The sequence below is a fragment of the Somniosus microcephalus genome, chromosome 1 (assembly GCF_052327205.1).
Source record: "Somniosus microcephalus isolate GS21.2 chromosome 1, FLI_Smic_1.0, whole genome shotgun sequence".
Lineage (NCBI taxonomy): Eukaryota > Metazoa > Chordata > Chondrichthyes > Squaliformes > Somniosidae > Somniosus > Somniosus microcephalus.
The window spans coordinates 407,672,050-407,697,517 of record NC_140987.1 but is presented as its reverse complement, the minus strand read 5'-3'; the positions used below and the strand labels follow the sequence as shown (position 1 = coordinate 407,697,517).

General features: G+C 58.2%; 1 protein-coding gene across 2 annotated transcripts in view; it reads left to right on the top strand.

The window, feature by feature from the left end:
* The window catches only part of yipf6 (Yip1 domain family, member 6), a 38,368-nt gene that overhangs the window by 1,254 nt on the left and 11,646 nt on the right, over nt 1-25,468 (top strand). For both annotated transcript variants that reach the window (XM_085998452.1, XM_085998461.1), the window contains exons 2-4: nt 1,009-1,137; nt 22,818-22,896; nt 24,733-24,775. In XM_085998452.1, coding sequence (XP_085854578.1) covers nt 1,009-1,137; nt 22,818-22,896; nt 24,733-24,775 — 251 coding nt within the window. The remainder of the gene's footprint in view (nt 1-1,008; nt 1,138-22,817; nt 22,897-24,732; nt 24,776-25,468) is intronic.

The window sequence follows — 25,468 nt, the reverse complement described above, 5'->3', positions numbered from 1 at the left end:
AAGCCTTCCTTTAATCTACCCCTCCTCCCTCTGTAGGTTATTTCAAATCAATATGTGACAGCTGTTCACTGGATGCACCCACTGTAATATGCTGGAAGACTGAGGAACTGAGCTTGCATTCCTCTGAATGTGATTGGAAAAGGTTACTGGGACCATAGATGCTGCTATACTACAGGCATAATGGGGAAAATGGGTTTTAATTGAAAGTCTGCCCTCTTGCCCTGATGGCTAAGAGATACAGTAAGGTTCCAGGTCTGTTAGCTGAGGTCAGCTGAAGCAGCAGTTAGGACATTACAATTACCTTCAGTTGTCTGGGTCAGGGAAGTAAAATCAGCGAGGACTCTGCTCAATTGCTCTCCGGTGATCCCTGCTGGAACGTTCTCGCATGTAAGCATTAGATGAAGACAGAAGAATTGAAATAACAACGGAAGATGCTGGAAAAACTCAGCAGGCCAGGCAACATCTGTGGAGAGAGAAATAGAGTCAACGGTTCAGGTCGAAACCCTTCTTCAGAACTGAGGGAAAAAAAGGCAGGAAATGAAACCGATTAAAAGGCAGTTTGGGGGCTGGGAAATGGGGGAGGGGATGAAAGAAGAGACATTAAGAAATATTCAAGGTGAGACGAGATGGTAATAGGACAAGTAAAGAAACTAAAGGACAGAAGAATTGAGCTTGGCTGTGATGTTTACTTGGTGCAACCTGATAAACGGGGTGTGTGTTCATGCTGATGTATTTTTAGGTTTTACCTGAAAAGTACAAAAAATGTAGAATGCTGAAGCCTCAACTTGTGCTATGTGGCAAGTTTCTAGACCAGATCAAGGGGAGTGAAAATTGGGTTGTGTGTTTCTTGGATTAGTTGTTAAGAGAGGTATTAACCGAGGACTGGGAGCAGATAACCTGATAGCTCCTAGGCTGGCATGGGGATTGGTGGGGAGGGGGGTAGAAAAAATCTCAGGTGGATGGAAAATAAATGATATACAGATAATCTAATCCTTCTTGGTGTTGTAGTTTTCAGATTTGGCTGATGTGTCGATATCAAACGATGTCCCTGTGGAGGGACAAATCACAGTTCCAGTCAGTTCCCAGTCACAGGAGGATGATTACTCCACACTGGATGAACCTGTCAAGGAAACAATTGTAAGTATTGTTGAACATCACCCAATCTACCTTTTTCTCAAGAGAGTAACTCATGCTAGGGTACTGTTTCACTCAGTGCTAAGTGTTCTCTGGTATCGTAGCCAAGCGACCAGGTATGAGCAGGCTATATAACTATGGAGAACATCAAAACTTGCCCAACATCCACATACGCACACTTTCCAGCAGGGGCCACTGGGAAGCAACTGGACGCAGGAAGCCTGGCCGATTTTGTTTTTTCTCCATTCTTATCCCAGGGATGCTAAGGCCAGTTGTAGAGTTGCAATTGCTATCCCCACTGAAATCAGTTAATTCAGCATAGACTGACAATTTAAACTGGGACCTTCCAGGTCTGCATGGCTCAATTCTATATTGATTTTGTTAGCTGAGTATTTATGGGGAAGCTTGCTGCACAAGTACAGAGAGCTGACATGGGCTTGACAGGCCGAATGGCCTCCTTTTATGCTGTAATCATTCTATGATTCTAAGTTTTATCATCTACAGTGCAGCTCTTGCCTTGTCTGACTCAGAAGATCTGCCTGCGCTACTCTATAATTGCCTCTCGGGTACACACATAGTCGTTGCAGGTGATTTGTTTCTGATTTTCCAGTACAAAGCTGCCTGCTCCCCTCTCTACCTCCTCATTGTAGCACAGCTTGAAGTCAGCAAATACTGTCTGTGGATAATTGCAGGTTCTGTCACATGTTCTACCTTGCCATGCAGCAGATGCTGGCATCTCCAACATACTGGGCCTCCCAGCTGCCCTTCCATTTCCCGATCTCTATCCCTGCTCAGAACTTTTCACAAATAATATATTTTTGTTCTAAAATGACTGATCTAAAGTATTAACATCCTGACTTTGGTTCTGGAATACTTCAGTCTGCGGATAGTGCAATTTTTCCTTTTTTTAAAAAATATCCTCATCCTCCCCCACCCCTCCAGAAAAAACTTAATTAACTAGAATAATGTGATGTGTGATTTTTGACAAGTGTAATCTGTGCAGGATGGTGTATTTATGCTTATTTAGTATTTCTAGTGCTTTAACTAATAGACAACAAGGTTTCTCTTTAGCCTGGATCTCATTTTAATGGCTCAGCCATTGGACCCAATGAATAGGTCTCAGGTCACAATTGACACCTGTCAGCGATGAAAACTATTCCCCAGCCTGACTTGAATCTACAAATAAGATAGTCATGGTTCTTAAAGGATCAGTAATATGATTAGTTAGTGTTCAAAAAACTGCACTCCCTAGGCTACAGAAATGAGGAACTTTCCTATCAATATTATTGGTTGAAGTCCATTTTAAATTTGCAGTATAATGACCTGAGATGTCACAGCAAAAATATATAGTAAACATTTTTTGATATAAAGCAGGATGGAGCTCTGCTTCCATCACAGAGGCATGTGGGTGGTTTATTTACCTAGAATAATGTAAACCCTGGATTGATTTACAGGCTGACATCCAACTGAAAGGATCAGATGTAACAACAAGAACAAAACACAGCTAGATTACTGGTCTAAAACTAGTATAGTTAATTTTCTGACATGGTTGCATTGCTGTTAACATTTATATAATGCTCATCATGTAAAAGAACATTTTGAGTGCCTTGCAAAGGTGGACACTGAGCAGGAAGTTAAGGAACCCAGCTGTTTTGGATGGAGGTGGGGGCAGACTGCGTGCACAGTCAAAGGTTTTTAGGAGGATTTGGATGGCAGAAAGAGATAGCAAGCTAAAGTGTTTTAAAAAGGGAGTTCCAAAGGGCATAAAGGCTGAAAGATTGGCTTCCAATTGTGGAGTGGAGAGGGCAAGGGACAAGCAGTAATCTGGAGTGAGGAGTGTAGGGTATGAGCTGCAATGTATGGTTGGAGATTATCCAAAGAAATGGGGTGAGGCTGTTGAGGGACTTGAAAATGAGGGAGTTGCAGTTGATTTGCTGGGACACAGGAAGCAAGCATAGCTGGGCGAGGATGGGGCGATGGGTATGTTGGAGTCGATTAGATGAAGTCTGAACACGATGTCGGGAGGTTGCTGAGCGGTGCATCTGAGAAGTCAATCTCCAGTATGTGAAGGTGCAAGTATGGATTTGGGAACCGGAAGTGGATAAGTGCTCAATGGTCCAGAGATAGAAGGAAGAGGTATAAGTGACAGTTCAGATACAAGATGGAAAGAAAGCTTCATTAAGGGTTGATCAGAAATGAGGTTGTGTACCATTGGACTCCGTATAAGTGAACAGCTTGGGAAGTTGATGGAGTCATGCTGGAGACACTTAGGTGCTAAGAACCAAATAGTATGGCTTCCATTTTGCTGCTGTTGAGGTATTGGAAGTTAATACTCATTCAAGACTTGCTATAGGAAAGGCAGTTCAATAGTATGGAAATAGCTTTGGAGAAATATAAAAACCGATTGTAAAAGCTTTTATAGGTATGTGAAAAGGAAAAGACTGGCGGAGGTAAACGTGGGTCCTTTACAGTCAGAGACGGGAGAATTTATAATGGGGAATGAGGAAATGGCAGAGAAATTAAATAAATACTTTGTTTCTGTCTTCACGGAGGAAGACACAAAAAACCTCCCAGAAATACGAGAAAACCAAGGGTGTGGCGAGAATGAGGAACTTAAAGAAATTATTATTAGTAAAAAAACAGTACTAGCAAAATTAATGGGACTAAAAGTCAATAAATCCCAAGGACCGGATGACCTATATCCTAGGGTTTTGAAAGAGGTGGCCATTGGGATAGTGGACGCATTGGTTGTCATCTTCCAAAATTCTACAGATTCTGGAACGGTTCCTGCAGATTAAAGACAGCAAATGTAACCCCGCTATTTAAGAAAGGAGGGAGAGAAAACGGGGAACTACAGACCTGTTAGCCTCACATCAGTAGTTGGGAAAATGCTGCAATCTATTATAAAGGATGCAATAACTAGTCACTTAGAAACTAATAGTAAGATTGGGCAGAGTCAACATGGATTTATGAAAGGGAAATCCTGTTAAACAAACCTCTTGGAGTTCTTTGAGGATGTGACTAGTGGAGTAGACAAAGGGGAACCAGTAGATGTGGTGTATTTGGATTTTCAGAAGGCCTTCGATAAGGTCCCACACAAGAGGTTGGTGAACAAAATTAGGGCACATGGAATTGGGGGTAATATACTAGCATGGATTGCGAATTGGTTAACAGACAGAAAACAAAGAGTAGGGATAAACGGGTCTTTTTCAGGGTGGCAGGCTGTGACTTGTGGGGTACCGCAAGGATCAGTGCTTGGGCCCCAGCTATTCACAATCTATATCAATGATTTGGATGAGGGGACTAAATGTAACATTTCCAAATTTGCTGATGATACAAAGCTAGGTGGCAGTGTCAGTTGCGAAGAGGATGTGAAGAGGCTTCATGGGGATCTCGACAGGCTCAGTGAGTGGGTGAGAACATGGCAGATGGAATATAATGTGGATAAATGTGAAGTTATCCACTTTGGTAGAAAAAACAGAAAGGCAGAGTATTTCCTAAATGGTGAAAGATTGGGGGAATGCAGATGCTCAAGGGGACCTGGGTGTCCTTGTACATGAGTCACTGAAAGTGAATGTGCAGGTGCAGCAAGCCATTAGGAAGGCAAATGGTATGCTGGCCTTCATTACAAGAGGATTTGAGTACAGGAGTAAAGAAGTCTTACTCCAATTATATAGGGCCTTGGTGAGACCACACCTGGAGTACTGTGTACAATTTTGATCTCCTTACCTAAGGAAGGATATACTTGCCATAGAGGGAGTGCAACGAAGGTTCACAAGATTGATTCCTGGGATGGCGGGACTGTTGTATGAGAAGAGATTGAGTAAACTAGGCCTGTATTCTCTTGAATTCAGAAGAATGAGAGGGGATCTCATTGAAGCATACAAAAGTATTACAGGGCTTGATAGGATGGATGCTGGGAGAATGTTTCCCTTGGCTGGGGAGTCTAGAACCAGGGGGCACAGCCTCAGGTAAAGGGTAGGCCATTCAGGACTGAGATGAGAAGAAATTTCTTCAGAGGGTAGTGAATCTTTGGAATTCCCTACCCTAGAGGGCTGTGGAGGCTCAGTCATTGGCTATATTCAAAACAGAAGTCAATCGATTTCTGACTAGTAAGGGCATCAAGGGATCTGGTGATGGGGCCGGTGAATAGAGTTGAGGCAGAAGATCAGCCATAGAGTCATAGAGTTACTGTATACAGCACAGAAAGAGGCCCTTCGGCCCATCGTGTCTGCGCCGGCCATCAAGCACTATCTATTCTAATCCCATTTTCCAGCACTTGGTCCGTAACCTTGTATGCTATGGTGTTTCAAATGCTCACCTAAATGCTTCTTGAATGTTGAGGGTTCCTGCCTCTACCACCCTTTCAGGCAGTGAGTTCCAGATTCCAACCACCCTCTGGTTGAAAAAGTTTTTCCTCAAATCCCCTCTAAACCTCCTGCCCTTTACCTTGAAACTATGCCCCCTGGTTATTGACCCCTCTACTAAGGGGAAAAGTTCCTTTCTATCTACCCTATCTATGCCCCTCATAATTTTCTACACCTCAATCAGGTCCCCCCCTCAGCCTTCTCTGCTCTAAGGAAAACAACCCCAGCCTGTCCAGTCTCTCTTCATAGCTGAAGCGCTCCAGCCCAGGTAACATCCTGGTGAATCTCCTCTGCACTCTCTCCAATGCAATCACATCCTTCCTATAGTGTGGCGACCAGAACTGCATACAGTATTCCAGCTGTGGCCAAACTAGCGTTCTGTACAGCTCCATCATAACCTCCCTGCTCTTATATTCTATGCCTCGGCTAATGAAGGCAAGTATCCCATATGCCTTTTTAACCATCCTATCCACCTGTCCTGCTGCCTTCAGGGATCTATGTACATGCACACCAAGGTCCCTCTGATCCTTTGTCCTTCCTAGGGTCCTACCATTCATTGTGTATTCCCTTGCCTTGTTAGTCCTCCCAAAATACATCACCTCACTTTTTTCAGGGTTAAATTCCATTTGCCACCGTTCTGCCCATCTGACCAACCCGTCTATATCGTCCTGTAGCCTGAGGCTTCCCTCCTCGCTATTTACCACTCCACCAATTTTCGTGTCATCTGCGAACTTACTGATCATACCTCCTACATTCATATCTAAATCATTAATGTACACTACAAACAGCAAGGGACCCAGCACCAATCCCTGCGGTACACCACTGGACACAGGCTTCCAGTCACAAAAACAACCTTCGACCATTACCCTCTGCCTCCTGCCACTGAGCCAATTTTGGATCCAATGTGCCAAATTTCCTTGGCTCCCATGGGCTCTTACCTTCTTGACTGGTTTCCCATGCGGGACTTCGTCAAAAGCCTTATTGAAGTCCATGTAGACTACATCAACTGCACTACCCTCATCCACACACCTAGTCACCCCCTCGAAAAATTAAATCAAATTGGTTAGACATGATCTCCCCCTGACAAAGCCATGCTGACTATCCTTGATTAATCCTTGCCTCTCCAAGTGGAGACTAATTCTGTCCCTCAATTTTTTCCCATAATTTCCCTACCACTGATGTTAAGCTCACTGGCCTGTAATTACCTGGTTTATCCCTACTACCCTTCTTGAATAATGGTACCATGTTAGCTGTCCTCCAGTCCTCTGGCACCTCCCCTGTGGCCAGAGAGGTTCTGAAAATGTGTCAGAGCCCCTGCAATCTCCTCCCTTGCCTCACACAGGAGCCTGGGATACATCTCATCTGGGCCTGGGGATTTATCCACTTTTAGCCTGCTAAAACCGCTAGTACCTCCCCCCTCTCAATGCTGATTTGTTCAGTATATCACAATCCCCCTGCCTGATTTTTATGCCTACATTGTCCTTCTCCATAGTGAACACAGATGCAAAATAGTCATTTTAAAACCTCACCTACATCTTCCAGCTCTACACACATATTGCCACTTTGGTCCCTAATGGGCCCTACTCTTTCCCTGGTTATCCTCTTGCCCTTTATATATATATATATATATATATATATATATATATATATATATATATATATATATAAATAAATCGGTACTTCTGTCTGTGTCTGCCTGTCTGTGTCTGCCTGTCTGTCTGTGTCTGCCTGTCTGTCTGTCTCTGCCTGTCTGTCTCTGCCTGTCTGTCTCTGCCTGTCTGTCTCTGCCTGTCTGTCTCTGCCTGTCTGTCTCTGCCTGTCTGTCTCTGCCTGTCTGTCTCTGCCTGTCTGTCTCTGCCTGTCTGTCTCTGCCTGTCTGTCTCTGCCTGTCTGTCTCTGCCTGCCTGTCTCTGCCTGCCTGTCTCTGCCTGCCTGTCTCTGCCTGCCTGTCTCTGCCTGCCTGTCTCTGCCTGCCTGTCTCTGCCTGCCTGTCTCTGCCTGCCTGTCTCTGCCTGCCTGTCTCTGCCTGCCTGTCTCTGCCTGCCTGTCTCTGCCTGCCTGTCTCTGCCTGCCTGTGTCTGTCTGTGTGTCTGTCTGTGTGTCTGTCTGTGTGTCTGTCTGTGCCTGTCTGTCTGTGCCTGTCTGTCTGTGCCTGTCTGTCTGTGCCTGTCTGTCTGTGCCTGTCTGTCTGTGCCTGTCTGTCTGTCTCTGTCTGTGCCTGTCTGTCTGTGCCTGTCTGTCTCTGTCTGTGCCTGTCTGTCTCTGTCTGTGCCTGTCTGTCTCTGTCTGTGCCTGTCTGTCTCTGTCTGTGCCTGTCTGTCTGTGCCTGCCTGTCTGTGTCTGCCTGTCTCTCTCTATCTCTGCCTCTCTCTGTCTCTGCCTCTCTCTGTCTCTGCCTCTCTCTGTCTCTGCCTCTCTCTGTCTCTCTCTGTCATCGCGTGTGCGTTGCGGGTATGCACTCGAAAGTTACAGGGCGTACATACGCGCGCGTTACCTCCAAAGAAAGCTTACGCTTCCGAGACGGTTTTAAGCGTATTTACGTTTCGGCCGGGCTAAAATTGCGCCCGCGGTATCCCAAAAACCTTCAACATTCCGCTCATTAGCATCTCATTATCCGCTCATTAGCGACAGAGTGACCTCGAGCTTGACCAATCGTACGCCGGGTTGCTGGCGTGTGCCGCCGGGCCAATCGGTGCGTGTGTGGCCGGGCTTTATCGTTCTGAACTGAGGTGAGTCGCCGCCATCTTGATTCCAAACTTTTCCTTTCTTTTTCCCGCTTTCTACGTCTTTAAAAAAAAAACGTTGCTTTTAAAACACATATTTAAAAAAAAAAATGATTTAGAAAGTAATTAACTTATCTAATCTCATTAATTTTCCTACCTTTCCCCGTTTTTCCAGGTAGGCCTAGAAGCCTCGGCGTCTCCTCCGCACCCACGCCCGAGCTAGGCACCTCCCGGCCCCACTCGAAGGCTGGAGGGCCAGCCTCAGCCCAGCGCCGCTAGGGTGCGCGCGCAGCAGGAGCTGAGACCCGCTGTCTCTCTCTGGCTGGCCAGGGGGGCGGGGCTTGCTGAGCGTCCAGCGTTACCCTGGCAACCGGGCCCGCCGGACGTCTCGCGCAGCCGCAATCGGCGGTCTTCACCTCGGGCGGGGGGCGACCCCCGCCCTCCCATGACCTTTACGGGAACATGTTGGCGCTGTACTCTATTTCTTTCTGAATGACTCCCACTGCTCTGATGTGGAGTTTCCTACAAGTAGCTGATCCCAGTCCACTTTGGCTAAATCCTGCCTTCTCATACTAAAATTGGCCTTCCCCCAATTTAGAACCTTTATTTCCAGTCCATCTTTGTTCTTTTCCATGACTACCTTAAATCTCACCGAATTATGGTCACTGTCGCCAAAATGCTCTCCCACTGACACTTCTACCACTTGCCCGGCTACATTCCCTAGAATTAGGTCCAGTACCACCCCCTCTCTTGTAGGACTTTCTACATGCTGGTTCAAAAAGTTCTCCTGGATGCACTTTAAGAATTCCGCACCCTCTAAGCCTTTCACACTCTGACTATCCCAGTTAATATTGGGGAAGTTGAAATCCCCTACTATTATTACCCTATTATTTCTACACTTTTCTGAGATTTGCCTACATATCTGTTCCTCTATCTCCCCCTGACTGTTTGGGAGCCTATAGTACACTCCCAGCAAAGTACTTGCCCCCTTTTTGTTTTTAAGTTCTGCCCATATGGCCACATTAGAGGAACCTGCTAAGATATCATCCCTCCTTACAGCAGTAATTGACTCCTTGATTAATATTGCGACACCCCCTCTTTTACAACCCCCTCTGTCTCGCCTGAAGATTCTATACCCTGGAATATTGAGCTGCCAGTCCTGCCCCTCCTGCAACCATGTCTCTGATAGCAACAATATCATACTCCCATGTGTTCATCAACACCTTCAATTCATCTGCCTTACTCGTAAGACTCCTTGCATTAAAATAAATGCCATCCAGCCTTGCCATAGTCCCTTGTGCCGTTACATAGTTGCTCTGCCTTCCAGGCTGGGTATCGGGGTATCAGGGTATCAGGACTGCCAAAAGGAAACAGACACTGCGGATAGAGGATCACTTCCGCAACAACTCGGACCCCCGGCGCATGTGGCAAGGCATCCAGTCCATCACTGACTACAAGGGCAAAAACACCAGCCCCCCGGTTAGCGATGCCTCCCTTCCGGAGGAGCTTAACAACTTCTACGCTCGCTTCGACAGGGACAACAGGGAGCCGGCTACCAAAGCCTCGCCACCCCCGGAAGACCAGGTGCTCACTCTGTCGACCTCCGACGTAAGGGGTGTTCTACGCGGAGTGAACACACGAAAGGCTGCTGGACCGGATAGCATCCCTGGATGGGTACTCAAGGAATGTGCTGATCAGCTGGCTGATGTCTTCACCGCCATCTTCAATTTGTCATTGGCCCAGGCAGTAGTCCCTACATGCTTCAAGACCGCTACCATTATTCCTGTGCCAAAACAAACGGCTGTGACGTGCCTGAACGACTATCGACCTGTCGCACTCACACCCATCATAATGAAGTGTTTCGAGAGACTGGCCTTAGCCCACATCAAAGCCAGTGCTCCTGCCTCTCTTGACCAACACCAGTTTGCCTACCATGCAAACAGATCAACGGAGGATGCAATCACAACTGCTCTACACTCGGCACTGAATCACCTAGATGGTAAGGAGACCTACATCAGAATGCTGTTCATAGACTACAGCTCAGCATTCAACACTATCGTCCCCAACAAGCTGGCCACCAAACTCCAAACTCTTGGCCTGAACACTTCCCTCTGCAACTGGACCCTGGACTTCCTAACAAACAGACCCCAGTCTGTCAAATTAGGTAACCACACCTCCCCCCCCCACCCCCCCCCCCCCCCTTGACCCTGAACACGGGGGCCCCACAAGGATGTGTGCTGAGCCCCCTCCTCTACTCCCTCTTCACCCACGACTGTGTGGCTGTTAATGGTTCCAACACCATCATCAAGTTTGCAGATGACACCACGGTAGTAGGCCAGATCACCAACAACGATGAGTCAGCCTACAGGGAGGAGGTCCAGCATCTCGTGAAGTGGTGCGCCGATAACGACCTGGCCCTTGACCTCAAGAAAACCAAAGAAATCATTGTGGACTTCAGGAAGTCCAAAGGCGGAAGTCACACCCCCATCCACATCAATGGGGCTGTGGTGGAAAGGGTGGACAGCTTTAAGTTCCTCGGAGTCCACATCACGGAAGACCTCTCCTGGTCCCTCAACACCTCCTCTCTGGTGAAGAAGGCCCAGCAGCGCCTATATTTCCTAAGGAGGCTGAAGGGATGTAACCTGTCACCCCTGATCCCTTCCAACTTTTACCGCTGCACAATAGAGCATCCTGACGAACTGTATCACAGTATGGTATGGCAGCTGTAGCTACTATGACCGGAAAGCTCTGCAGCGGGTAGTCAAAACTGCCCAACACATTACCGGCTACCGACCAAAGAGCACATATACCAGAAAAACTGTCTACGGAGGTCACGGTCCATCATCAAAGACCCTACCCACCCCAGCCACAGTCTGTTCGCCCTCCTGCCATCTGGGAGACGCTACAGATGCATTCGCACCCGTACGACCAGATTTAGGAACAGCTTCTTTCCCAGGGCTGTCATCCTACTGAACTCCACAAATAAACTCTAAAGCCTGCACATCTGCCAATGCACTTTATTATGGTTATATTTATGTTAATATACTACAAGCCAAATGTATGTTGAATGTTTAAATGTCTTAATCCAAATGTACACTTTCGGGAGCCGCAAGCCTACATTTCGTTGTACTGCACTTGTGCACTAACAATGACAAAAGTTGATTTGATTTGATTTGACTGACTTTTTGTTCCCCCTCTATATTTGGCTGTGCATCACCCCCTACTATACCTGCACTCCGTATCCCACCCCCCTGCCAAGTTAGTTTAAATCGCCGCCCCCCCCCCCCCCCCCACAGCACCAGCAAACCTCCCCGCAGGGATGTTGGTCCCGTTCCGGTTCAGGTGCAACCCGTCTGACTTGTACAGGTCCCACCTTCCCCAGAAACAGACCCAGCGATCCAGGAAACTAAAACCCTCCCTCCTGCACCAACTCTTCAACCACGCATTCATCTGCTCTATCTCCTATTCCTATACTCACTAGCACGTGGCACCGGGAGTAATCTAGAGATTACAACCTTTGAGGTCCTGCTTTTTAATCTGCTACCTAGCTCCTTAAATTCTTGTTGCAGGACCTCATCCCTCTTTCTACCTATGTCGTTGGTACCAATGTGAACCACGACCTCTGACTGTTCGCCCTCCCCCTTCAGAATGCCCTGCAGCCATTCAGTGACACCCTTGACCCTGGCACCAGGGAGGCAACATACCATCCTGGAGTCATGTCTGCAGCCACAGAAACGCCTGTCTGCACCCCTCACTATTGAGTCTCCTACCACTATTGCCCTTCCACTCTTACTTCTCCCCCCTTGTGCAGCTGAGCCACCGACAGTGCCGTGAACTTGGCTCTGGCTGCACTCCCCAGAGGAACCGTCACTTTCACCATTTTCCAACACCGAAAAACGGTTGTAGAGTAAGATGCACTCTGGGGCTTTCCTGACTACCTGCCTGCCCCCCCTTCTGACTGGTGGTCTCCCATTCCCCCTCTGACTGCACTTTCTTAAGCTGCGGGGTGACCATGTCTAAAAATGTGCTATCCTCGTAACTCTCAGCCTTGCGGATACACCGCAGTGCCTCCAGCTGACGCTTGAACTCCGAAAACCGTATCTCAAGTTGGCCAAACCATTGGCACTTACTGCACATGTGGTCATCCTGATTTGCAAGAAGCTGCTAGGAATTCCCACATGCTGCAGGCCGTGCAACGCACGGGACTGAGGTCCCCTGCCATACTTTTAATTAAAAAACTCTTACCTCAAATTTAAACTTTCAGATTCTCGCTCTCCCGAACAACCTTAACTATGAAATACCTTAAAATTGAAGAAAAAGTAAAGCACTCATCCCACTACTCGCCAATCAGCTTCTTCCCCTGCGCTGGTGTCACTTTCTGTACTGTGACGTCACTCTTGAATTCTGTCGCCACTGCGGCTGCTCGGCTGGGCCTGCTGTCCTGAGAGGTTTTTTTTGCGCTCTCTCCTCCGCTTCCGCTCCTTTTATCCCCACCGCTCTTGCTGTGGCCTCGGGTCACCGCTCTCGCTGTGTTCTCAGGCCTCGGGTCAGCGCTCTCGCTGTGTCCTCGGGCCTCGGGTCACCGCTCTCGCTCTGCTCTCGGGCCCGGGCTCACCGCTCTCGCTCTGCTCTCGGGCCCGGGCTCACCGCTCTCGCTCTGCTCTCGGGCCCGGGCTCACCGCTCTCGCTCTGCTCTCGGGCCCGGGCTCACCGCTCTCGCTCTGCTCTCGGGCCCGGGCTCACCGCTCTCGCTCTGCTCTCGGGCCCGGGCTCACCGCTCTCGCTCTGCTCTCGGGCCCGGGCTCACCGCTCTCGCTCTGCTCTCGGGCCCGGGCTCACCGCTCTCGCTCTGCTCTCGGGCCCGGGCTCACCGCTCTCGCTCTGCTCTCGGGCCCGGGCTCACCGCTCTCGCTCTGCTCTCGGGGCCCGGGCTCACCGCTCTCGCTCTGCTCTCGGGCCCGGGCTCACCGCTCTCGCTCTGCTCTCGGGCCCGGGCTCACCGCTCTCGCTCTGCTCTCGGGCCCGGGCTCACCGCTCTCGCTCTGCTCTCGGGCCCGGGCTCACCGCTCTCGCTCTGCTCTCGGGCCCCGGGTCACCGCTCTCGCTCTGCTCTCGGGCCCGGGGTCACGGGTCACCGCTCTCGCTCTGCTGTCGGGCCCGGGGTCACGGGTCACCGCTCTCGCTCTGCTGTCGGGCCCGGGGTCACCGCTCTCGCTCTGCTCTCGGGCCCCGGGTCACCGCTCTCGCTCTGCTCTCGGGCCCCGGGTCACCGCTCTCGCTCTGCTCTCGGGCCCCGGGTCACCGCTCTCGCTCTGCTCTCGGGCCCCGGGTCACCGCTCTCGCTCTGCTCTCGGGCCCGGGGTCACCGCTCTCGCTGTGCTCTCGGCCCTCTGGTCACCGCTCTCGCTGTGCTCTCGGGCCTGGGCTCACCGCTCTCGGGCCTGGGCTCGCCGCTCTCGCTGCGCTCTCGGGCCTGGGCTTGCTACGCTCTCGGGCCTGGGGTCACCGCTCTCGCTGTGCTCTCGGGCCCAGGGTCACCGCTCTCGCTGTGCTCTCGGGCCCGGGGTCACCGCTCTCGCTGTGCTCTCGGCCCTCTGGTCACCGCTCTCGCTGTGCTCTCGGGCCTGGGCTCACCGCTCTCGGGCCTGGGCTCGCCGCTCTCGCTGCGCTCTCGGGCCTGGGCTCGCTACGCTCTCGGCCCTCGGGTCGCCGCTCTCGCTCTGCTCTCGGCCCTCTGGTCGCCGCTCTCGCTGTGCTCTCGGGCCTGGGCTCACCGCTCTCGGGCCCGGGCCTGCCGCTCTCGCCGCGCTCTCGGGCCCGCCGCTCTCGCCGCGCTCTCGGGCCCGCCGCTCTCGCCGCGCTCTCGGGCCCGCCGCTCTCGCCGCGCTCTCGGGCCCGCCGCTCTCGCCGCGCTCTCGGGCCCGCCGCTCTCGCCGCGCTCTCGGGCCCGCCGCTCTCGCCGCGCTCTCGGGCTCGCCGCTCTCTCGGGCCCGCCGCTCTCGCCGCGCTCTCGGGCCCGCCGCTCTCGCCGCGCTCTCGGGCCTGGGCTCGCCGCTCTCGCCGCGCTCTCGGGCCTGGGCTCGCTACGCTCTCGGCCCTCGGGTCGCCGCTCTCGCTCTGCTCTCGGCCCTCTGGTCGCCGCTCTCGCTGTGCTCTCGGGCCTGGGCTCACCGCTCTCGGGCCCGGGCCTGCCGCTCTCGCCGCGCTCTCGGGCCCGCCGCTCTCGCCGCGCTCTCGGGCTCGCCGCGCTCTCGGGCCCGCCGCTCTCGCCGCGCTCTCGGGCCCGCCGCTCTCGCCGCGCTCTCGGGCCCGCCGCTCTCGCCGCGCTCTCGGGCCCGCCGCTCTCGCCGCGCTCTCGGGCTCGCCGCGCTCTCGGGCCCGCCGCTCTCGCCGCGCTCTCGGGCTCGCCGCGCTCTCGGGCCCGCCGCTCTCGCCGCGCTCTCGGGCCCGCCGCTCTCGCCGCGCTCTCGGGCCCGCCGCTCTCGCCGCGCTCTCGGGCCAGCCGCTCTCGCCGCGCTCTCGGGCCTGGGCTCGCTACGCTCTCGGCCCTCGGGTCGCCGCTCTCGCTCTGCTCTCGGCCCTCTGGTCGCCGCTCTCGCTGTGCTCTCGGGCCTGGGCTCACCGCTCTCGGGCCCGGGGTCGCCGCTCTCGCCCCGCCCTCGGGCCCGGGGTCGCCGCTCTCGCCCCGCCCTCGGGCCCCGGGTCGCCGCTCTCGCCCCGCCCTCGGGCCCCGGGACGCCGCTCTCGCCCCGCGCTGGGGTCTCCGCTCTCGCTGTGCTCTCAGGCCTCGGGTCACCGCTCTCGCTCCGCTCTCGGGCCCGGGGTCACCGCTCTCGCTCCGCTCTCGGGCCCGGGGTCACCGCTCTCGGGCCCGGGGTCACCGCTCTCGCTCCGCTCTCGGGCCCGGGGTCACCGCTCTCGGGCCCGGGGTCACAGCTCTCGCTCCGCTCTCGGGCCCGGGGTCACCGCTCTCGCTCCGCTCTCGGGCCCGGGGTCACCGCCCTCGGGCCCGGGGTCACCGCTCTCGCTCCGCTCTCGGGCCCCGGGTCGCCGCTCTCGCTCCGCTCTCGGGCCCCGGGTCGCCGCTCTCGCCCCGCCCTCGGGCCCCGGGTCGCCGCTCTCGCCCCGCCCTCGGGCCCCGGGTCGCCGCTCTCGCCCCGCCCTCGGGCCCCGGGACGCCGCTCTCGCCCCGCGCTCGGGGTCACCGCTCTCGCTCCGCTCTCGGGCCCGGGGTCACCGCTCTCGCTCCGCTCTCGGGCCCGGGGTCACCGCTCTCGCTCCGCTCTCGGGCCCGGGGTCACCGCTCTCGGGCCCGGGGTCACCGCTCTCGCTCCGCTCTCGGGCCCGGGGTCACCGCTCTCGCTCCGCTCTCGGGCCCGGGGTCACCGCTCTCGCTCCGCTCTCGGGCCCGGGGTCACCGCTCTCGCTCCGCTCTCGGGCCCGGGGTCACCGCTCTCGCTCCGCTCTCGGGCCCGGGGTCACCGCTCTCGCTCCGCTCTCGGGCCCGGGGTCACCGCTCTCGCTCCGCTCTCGGGCCCGGGGTCACCGCTCTCGCTCCGCTCTCGGGCCCGGGGTCACCGCTCTCGCTCCGCTCTCGGGCCCGGGGTCACCGCTCTCGCTCCGCTCTCGGGCCCGGGGTCACCGCTCTCGCTCCGCTCTCGGGCCCGGGGTCACCGCTCTCGCTCCGCTCTCGGGCCCGGGGTCACCGCTCTCGCTCCGCTCTCGGGCCCGGGGTCACCGCTCTCGCTCCGCTCTCGGGCCCGGGGTCACCGCTCTCGCTCCGCTCTCGGGCCCGGGGTCACCGCTCTCGCTCCGCTCTCGGGCCCCGGGTCACCGCTCTCGCTCCGCTCTCGGGCCCCGGGTCACCGCTCTCGCTCCGCTCTCGGGCCCCGGGTCACCGCTCTCGCTCCGCTCTCGGGCCCCGGGTCACCGCTCTCGCTCCGCTCTCGGGCCCCGGGTCACCGCTCTCGCTCCGCTCTCGGGCCCCGGGTCACCGCTCTCGCTCCGCTCTCGGGCCCCGGGTCACCGCTCTCGCTCCGCTCTCGGGCCCCGGGTCACCGCTCTCGCTCCGCTCTCGGGCCCCGGGTCACCGCTCTCGCTCCGCTCTCGGGCCCCGGGTCACCGCTCTCGCTCCGCTCTCGGGCCCCGGGTCACCGCTCTCGCTCCGCTCTCGGGCCCCGGGTCACCGCTCTCGCTCCGCTCTCGGGCCCCGGGTCACCGCTCTCGCTCCGCTCTCGGGCCCCGGGTCACCGCTCTCGCTCCGCTCTCGGGCCCCGGGTCACCGCTCTCGCTCCGCTCTCGGGCCCCGGGTCACCGCTCTCGCTCCGCTCTCGGGCCCCGGGTCACCGCTCTCGCTCCGCTCTCGGGCCCCGGGTCACCGCTCTCGCTCCGCTCTCGGGCCCCGGGTCACCGCTCTCGCTCCGCTCTCGGGCCCCGGGTCACCGCTCTCGCTCCGCTCTCGGGCCCCGGGTCACCGCTCTCGCTCCGCTCTCGGGCCCCGGGTCACCGCTCTCGCTCCGCTCTCGGGCCCCGGGTCACCGCTCTCGCTCCGCTCTCGGGCCCCGGGTCACCGCTCTCGCTCCGCTCTCGGGCCCCGGGTCACCGCTCTCGCTCCGCTCTCGGGCCCCGGGTCACCGCTCTGGCTCCGCTCTCGGGCCCCGGGTCACCGCTCTGGCTCCGCTCTCGCTCCGCTCTCGGGCCCCGGGTCACCGCTCTCGGGCCCCGGGTCACCGCTCTCGCTCCGCTCTCGGGCCCGGGGTCACCGCTCTCGCTCCGCTCTCGGGCCCCGGGTCACCGCTCTGGCTCCGCTCTCGGGCCCCGGGTCACCGCTCTGGCTCCGCTCTCGGGCCCCGGGTCACCGCTCTGGCTCCGCTCTCTGGCCCCGGGTCACCGCTCTGGCTCCGCTCTCGGGCCCCGGGTCACCGCTCTGGCTCCGCTCTCGGGCCCCGGGTCACCGCTCTGGCTCCGCTCTCGGGCCCCGGGTCACCGCTCTCGGGCCCCGGGTCACCGCTCTCGCTCCGCTCTCGGGCCCCGGGTCACCGCTCTCGCTCCGCTCTCGGGCCCCGGGTCACCGCTCTCGCTCCGCTCTCGGGCCCCGGGTCACCGCTCTCGCTCCGCTCTCGGGCCCCGGGTCACCGCTCTCGCTCCGCTCTCGGGCCCCGGGTCACCGCTCTCGCTCCGCTCTCGGGCCCCGGGTCACCGCTCTCGCTCCGCTCTCGGGCCCCGGGTCACCGCTCTGGCTCCGCTCTCGGGCCCCGGGTCACCGCTCTGGCTCCGCTCTCGGGCCCCGGGTCACCGCTCTGGCTCCGCTCTCGGGCCCCGGGTCACCGCTCTGGCTCCGCTCTCGGGCCCCGGGTCACCGCTCTGGCTCCGCTCTCGGGCCCCGGGTCACCGCTCTCGCTCCGCTCTCGGGCCCCGGGTCACCGCTCTCGCTCCGCTCTCGGGCCCCGGGTCACCGCTCTCGCTCCGCTCTCGGGCCCCGGGTCACCGCTCTCGCTCCGCTCTCGGGCCCCGGGTCACCGCTCTCGCTCCGCTCTCGGGCCCCGGGTCACCGCTCTCGCTCCGCTCTCGGGCCCCGGGTCACCGCTCTCGCTCCGCTCTCGGGCCCCGGGTCACCGCTCTGGCTCCGCTCTCGGGCCCCGGGTCACCGCTCTGGCTCCGCTCTCGGGCCCCGGGTCACCGCTCTGGCTCCGCTCTCGGGCCCCGGGTCACCGCTCTGGCTCCGCTCTCGGGCCCCGGGTCACCGCTCTGGCTCCGCTCTCGGGCCCCGGGTCACCGCTCTGGCTCCGCTCTCGCTCCGCTCTCGGGCCCCGGGTCACCGCTCTCGCTCGGGCCCGGGGTCACCGCTCTCGCTCCGCTCTCGGGCCCCGGGTCACCGCTCTGGCTCCGCTCTCGGGCCCCGGGTCACCGCTCTGGCTCCGCTCTCGGGCCCCGGGTCACCGCTCTGGCTCCGCTCTCTGGCCCCGGGTCACCGCTCTGGCTCCGCTCTCGGGCCCCGGGTCACCGCTCTGGCTCCGCTCTCGGGCCCCGGGTCACCGCTCTCGCTCCGCTCTCGGGCCCCGGGTCACCGCTCTCGGGCCCCGGGTCACCGCTCTCGTTCCGCTCTCGGGCCCCGGGTCACCGCTCTCGGGCCCCGGGTCACCGCTCTCGGGCCCGGGGTCACCGCTCTCGCTCCGCTCTCGGGCCCGGGGTCACCGCTCTCGCTCCGCTCTCGGGCCCGGGGTCACCGCTCTCGCTCCGCTCTCGGGCCCGGGGTCACCGCTCTCGCTCCGCTCTCGGGCCCCGGGTCACCGCTCTCGCTCCGCTCTCGGGCCCCGGGTCACCGCTCTCGCTCCGCTCTCGGGCCCCGGGTCACCGCTCTCGCTCCGCTCTCGGGCCCCGGGTCACCGCTCTCGCTCCGCTCTCGGGCCCCGGGTCACCGCTCTCGCTCCGCTCTCGGGCCCCGGGTCACCGCTCTCGCTCCGCTCTCGGGCCCCGGGTCACCGCTCTCGCTCCGCTCTCGGGCCCCGGGTCACCGCTCTCGCTCCGCTCTCGGGCCCCGGGTCACCGCTCTGGCTCCGCTCTCGGGCCCCGGGTCACCGCTCTGGCTCCGCTCTCGGGCCCCGGGTCACCGCTCTGGCTCCGCTCTCGGGCCCCGGGTCACCGCTCTGGCTCCGCTCTCGGGCCCCGGGTCACCGCTCTGGCTCCGCTCTCGGGCCCCGGGTCACCGCTCTGGCTCCGCTCTCGGGCCCCGGGTCACCGCTCTGGCTCCGCTCTCGGGCCCCGGGTCACCGCTCTGGCTCCGCTCTCGGGCCCCGGGTCACCGCTCTGGCTCCGCTCTCGGGCCCCGGGTCACCGCTCTCGCTCCGCTCTCGGGCCCCGGGTCACCGCTCTCGCTCCGCTCTCGGGCCCCGGGTCACCGCTCTCGCTCCGCTCTCGGGCCCCGGGTCACCGCTCTCGCTCCGCTCTCGGGCCCCGGGTCACCGCTCTCGCTCCGCTCTGGGGCCCCGGGTCACCGCTCTCGCTCCGCTCTGGGGCCCCGGGTCACCGCTCTCGCTCCGCTCTGGTGCCCCGGGTCACCGCTCTCGCTCCGCTCTCGGGCCCCGGGTCACCGCTCTCGCTCCGCTCTCGGGCCCGGGGTCACCGCTCTCGCTGTGCTCTCGGGCCCGGGGTCACCGCTCTCGCTCCGCTCTCGGGCCCGGGGTCACCGCTCTCGCTCCGCTCTCGGGCCCGGGGTCACCGCTCTCGGGCCCGGGGTCACCGCTCTCGGGCCCGGGGTCACCGCTCTCGCTCCGCTCTCGGGCCCCGGGTCACCGCTCTCGCTCCGCTCTCGGGCCCCGGGTCACCGCTCTCGCTCCGCTCTCGGGCCCCGGGTCACCGCTCTCGCTCCGCTCTCGGGCCCCGGGTCACCGCTCTCGCTCCGCTCTCGGGCCCCGGGTCACCGCTCTCGCTCCGCTCTCGGGCCCCGGGTCACCGCTCTCGCTCCGCTCTCGGGCCCCGGGTCACCGCTCTCGCTCCGCTCTCGCGCCCCGGGTCACCGCTCTCGCTCCGCTCTCGGGCCCCGGGTCACCGCTCTCGCTCCGCTCTCGGACCCGGGGTCACCGCTCTCGCTCCGCTCTCGGGCCCGGGGTCACCGCTCTCGCTCAGCTCTCGGGCCCGGTGTCACCGCTCTCGCTCCGCTCTCGGGCCCGGGGTCACCGCTCTCGGGCCCGGGGTCACCGCTCTCGGGCCCGGGGTCACCGCTCTCGGGCCCCGGGTCACCGCTCTCGCTCCGCTCTCGGGCCCCGGGTCACCGCTCTCGCTCCGCTCTCGGGCCCCGGGTCACCGCTCTCGCTCCGCTCTCGGGCCCCGGGTCACCGCTCTCGCTCCGCTCTCGGGCCCCGGGTCACCGCTCTCGCTCCGCTCTCGGGCCCCGGGTCACCGCTCTCGCTCCGCTCTCGGGCCCCGGGTCACCGCTCTCGCTCCGCTCTCGGGCCCCGGGTCACCGCTCTCGCTCCGCTCTCGGGCCCCGGGTCACCGCTCTCTCTCCGCTCTCGGGCCCCGGGTCACCGCTCTCGCTCCGCTCTCGGGCCCCGGGTCACCGCTCTCGCTCCGCTCTCGGGCCCCGGGTCACCGCTCTCGCTCCGCTCTCGGGCCCCGGGTCACCGCTCTCGCTCCGCTCTCGGGCCCCGGGTCACCGCTCTCGCTCCGCTCTCGGGCCCCGGGTCACCGCTCTCGCTCCGCTCTCGGGCCCCGGGTCACCGCTCTCGCTCCGCTCTCGGGCCCCGGGTCACCGCTCTCGCTCCGCTCTCGGGCCCCGGGTCACCGCTCTCGCTCCGCTCTCGGGCCCCGGGTCACCGCTCTCGCTCCGCTCTCGGGCCCCGGGTCACCGCTCTCGCTCCGCTCTCGGGCCCCGGGTCACCGCTCTCGCTCCGCTCTCGGGCCCCGGGTCACCGCTCTCGCTCCGCTCTCGGGCCCCGGGTCACCGCTCTCGCTCCGCTCTCGGGCCCCGGGTCACCGCTCTCGCTCCGCTCTCGGGCCCCGGGTCACCGCTCTCGCTCCGCTCTCGGGCCCCGGGTCACCGCTCTCGCTCCGCTCTCGGGCCCCGGGTCACCGCTCTCGCTCCGCTCTCGGGCCCCGGGTCACCGCTCTCGCTCCGCTCTCGGGCCCCGGGTCACCGCTCTCGCTCCGCTCTCGGGCCCCGGGTCACCGCTCTCGCTCCGCTCTCGGGCCCGGGGTCACCGCTCTCGCTCCGCTCTCGGGCCCGGGGTCACCGCTCTCGCTCCGCTCTCGGGCCCCGGGTCACCGCTCTCGCTCCGCTCTCGGGCCCCGGGTCACCGCTCTCGCTGTGCTCTCGGGCCCGGGGTCACCGCTCTCGCTCCGCTCTCGCTCCGCTCTCGGGCCCGGGGTCACCGCTCTCGGGCCCCGGCTTGCCCCGCCCTCGGGCCCGGGCTCGCCCCTCTCGCCCCGCCCTCGGGCCCGGGGTCGCCGCTCTCGCCCCGCCCTCGGGCCCGGGGTCGCCGCTCTCGCCCCGCCCTCGGGCCCGGGGTCGCCGCTCTCGCCCCGCCCTCGGGCCCGGGGTCGCCGCTCTCGCCCCGCCCTCGGGCCCGGGGTCGCCGCTCTCGCCCCGCCCCGGGGTCGCCGCTCTCGCCCGGGCCCGGGGTCGCCGCTCTCGCCCCGCTCTCGGGCCCCGGGTCGCCGCTCTCGGGCCCCGGGTCGCGGGCCCCGGGTCGCCGCTCTCGTCGCCGCCCTCGGGCCCCGGGTCGCCGCCCTCGGGCCCCGGGTCGGCGCTCTCGCCCCGCCTTCGGGCCCCGGGTCGCCGCTCTCGCCCCGCCCTCGGGCCCCGGGTCGCCGCTCTCGCCCCGCCCTCGGGCCCCGGGTCGCCGCTCTCGCCCCGCCCTCGGGCCCCGTGACGCCGCTCTCGCCCCGCGCTCGGGTCTCTGCTCTCGCTGTGCTCTCGGGCCTCAGGTCACCGCTCTCGCTCCGCTCTCGGGCCTGGGGTCACCGCCTTAGGGCCTGGGGTCACCGCTCTCGCTGTGCTCTCGGGCCTGGGGTCACCGCTCTCGCTGGGCTCTCTGGCCTCCGGTCACCGCTCTCGCGGTGGCCTCGGCCCTCGGGTCACCGCTCTCGCTGTGCTCTCGGACTCGGGTCACCGCTTTCGCTGTGCTCTTGGGCCTCGGGTCACCGCTTTCGCTGTGCTCTCGGGCCTCGGGTCACCGCTCTCGCTGTGCTCTCAGGCCTGGGCTCACCGCTCTCGGGCCTTGTCTCGCCGCTGTCGCTGCGCTCTCGGGCCTGGTCTCGCCGCTGTCGCTGCGCTCTCGGGCCTGGTCTCGCCGCTGTCGCTGCGCTCTCGGGCCTGGGCTCGCCGCTGTCGCTGCGCTCTCGGGCCTGGGCTCGCCGCTGTCGCTGCGCTCTCGGGCCTGGGCTCGCCGCTGTCGCTGCGCTCTCGGGCCTGGGCTCGCCGCTGTCGCTGCGCTCTCGGGCCTGGGCTCGCCGCTGTCGCTTAAACTCGCCGTTTGAGTGAGGTAAAGTATAGAAGCATACTCTGGTAAGGGGGTCAATCGGCACCTTCAGGAGAGTGGGAGAGAAAATCGGATTGGGAGCAATTGCTTGGTGGTTGCTACCTGCCTTTCTTAAAAAGGAACCATCTGGGGGTGTGGGAGCTGCAGTTTCTAAGATCTTACTGATGTAAATTAGACTGTTAATTTGGCACTCTGTCTTACTACATTATAACAGTGACTAATTACTTCATTGGCTGTAAGTGTTTTGGGGCATCCTGAGGTTGTGAAAAGCACTAACCTGTATATAAATGCAAGTCTTTAAGAAAATCTCTTGTACAAAAGCATTAAACAGTTTCATTATAAGTCTGACTCTTCACGATTATAGCATACAATACTGGAAGTGCACTGCAGGTCACTCAGCATTTCAAAGCCAGATTTCTGCCCATCTTTCTCTTTCATGCTGTGCAATTCTAACATTTCATATTTGGGTTTGAAACTTCTAGATTTGGTGTTTTTTTAACCCCTTTATATTTGAAGCATTTCTTTCCCAATGCTAACTATGCCTGATCTAAATGTATTCGTGTGGTTCCTTGATAACTAAGTATTCTTTTCTTCATTTGCCTTGTGTTTATCAGATGCGAGATCTGAAGGCTGTTGGGAAGAAGTTTGTTCATGTTATGTACCCTAGAAAGAGCAGCACCCTCCTTAGAGACTGTGAGTACAATTCAACATAGAAACAAACATAGAACATAAGCTCAGGAACATGGTGGGATAGCAAATACCTTACAGGGAGGGGACCTCTTCCAGTGGCTCTGGGTAAATGTAATGTTCAGTCACACAGATGCGGTTTGATTGCTCGTCTGAGCTGAGTTAGATGACCTCAGCCAAGGTAGTGGTAGGAGATTGCAGTTGGACTTGGTGACCTTGGGCTTGGGGTGGAGGGGAAGTGGGGATGGAATCAATAGGGTTTTTCTCCCTCATTGCTTTTCAGTGACCCATGCTGGAAAATGCCTGTATGGATTTCAGTTAAGGACAAGATTGGGCAAGGTACTGGAAGGTGGCCAGTGCCAGTAGAATTAATGCTTTCAGGAGGGGAGGGGTTAAAATAGCTGAGAAATGTCTTCTGAAGATGGCTGTGTGGTACAGCTTTTTGCTGATGGAGATAAAACACATTCATCTCTGCAGTATCTCTGAGTTTGTACCCAATTGTGATATCTTGGCAGAGAAGAGTTCTTTGTGACAACCTGATGATTTTCTATTGGGGGTGCTGGGGTGGGCAGAGAGGAGTGAGTTTGAGGGAAGTAGGGAAAGTGAGTCAGTGCAGACTGTTCTTGCACATTTTAGTGGCTGTCTCCAAAGCAGCATTTGTAGAGGCCTGGATGCAATAGTCACCCAGGCCAAAACTCGAACTGTATGAATTTGAGAGCAGTGTTTGAAGAGATTGCATTTAAGGGGAAGTTAGATAAACACGAGGGAGAAAGGAATATAGGGCTAGGCTGATGGGGTTAGATGAAGAGGTGGGAGGAGGCTTGTGTAGAGCATAAACACAGGCATGGACCGGGAATGGCTTGTTTCTGTGCTGTACATTTTATGTAATTCTATGATTGAAAGTGGTGTACATTGCTATGATGGTGATATGTGCAAAGGTGTGTAAAAACTTCATTAATATTTGGAAGGCTGGTTGTACCATTTGATTCTATCTGGTCTCACTAGCTGACTACATTGAGTGAGCTAGTTGGTGGGAGATGGGTAACAGGAGAGTGCAGGTGTTTTTGGGATTGTGGTCTGACAGCAGATGGACAGCATTCCTTGTATGCACCTCCAGTGCCATAACCAACGGGCTACTGTGTGCAGCTCCAAGCCAATCAGTCAGGTTCGGCAAGAAGAAACCTATTTTGGAATTGGAGATGTTTAGGATCAGAAGTGTAGTGCATGTAGATATGATCAAGTTTGGTTCAGAAGTATTGAGGTGGAGGCTGGGGTCTCAACCCCTCTCTGTTGAGTTAACTCAGCAGAGTCTGGGGATGGAGCCTGGAACTTTACCAGCTTGTACAGCCCAGTACCAAAACGGGTGATGTCTTTACTACCTGAGCTGTCGGAGAGCTGATTTCTGCAGGTTTATCAGGTTGATTTTTGACTGTACAGAAATTCTATGTCCAGTTTTGTACAGGAAACTTCGCGATATCCGGCACCGACGGGACCGAGCTGCTGCCGATCTATCAAAACTTCGGATAGACCAGCGCTAATGTTGAAGGATACGGAGGTTTTCATCTTCGTATCTGACAACAAACACTGTTGCTTAGCAACAGCTTGTAAACACTCGGCCCGTACCTTGGAAGCGTCTCTGAAGCTGTTGCTAAGCTACAGAGACGCTTTCCAGAGCTTGACTTTATAAAAAAAAAAAAAAATGCTAGGAGAAGAAAAAAAACCTAACCAAAACGGCTGCTGATTTCTGCCGTTAGATCGAGGTTTCCAGACATACAACCTCCGGATAAACCAAAGTTTCCTGTACATGATTATGTGAATAATCCTTCTGTTTGTTCATTACAGGGGATCTATGGGGCCCTCTAGTACTCTGTGTTTTATTAGCAATGTAAGTAATACTCTGGTCTACTCTTCTGATGATTTCTTTTAATCTGCTACTAAGTGGCTAGAATTTTTTCTTCTAATTCATCTGTGGACATGTAAGGCTTTCAGCAGAGATGATTTTAAATTTAAATAAAAACAGTATTAGTGTTGGGTAAGTACTAAGAATGATAAATATACACCCGTGATATGTGAGTACGGTTTATTTTTAAAACTCCCCTGCGCCACCCAATTTTCTGTTCTCTTTTGAAGGAGTACAGTTTCAGGGGAGCCGTTGGGCCACTGGTACCTCACTCAGGTGGCCATCCCTCAGGTGTGAGCCTCGACATTGACTGTTGGGAGGCTATTTTACTGTGTGTGCATCACAGCCCAGACCAATCCTATAATTACAATTTTCTCACATGCACTTTCCAGCTAGAACACTCTTGATATCAGGAGCCGAATTCTACCTGATAGTTCTAACTTCCCAAGTCATTGGAACTGTGGCTAATAGTACTTTCCCTATAGCTGCTGGCTGAGATCAATTAACTTGATACAGATTGAGGGTGGAGTTGATGAGCAGGTCTTCAATGCTCAGTGTCGCACCACATGGTGCATTTGCTCCCTAAACCACAGGGAGGGAGCTCAAAAGCAATACATTTTCAAAATGTTCCTCCTTGAGCTCTCCATTTAGTAGCTGCTAACAAAGGACTCTCCCTCT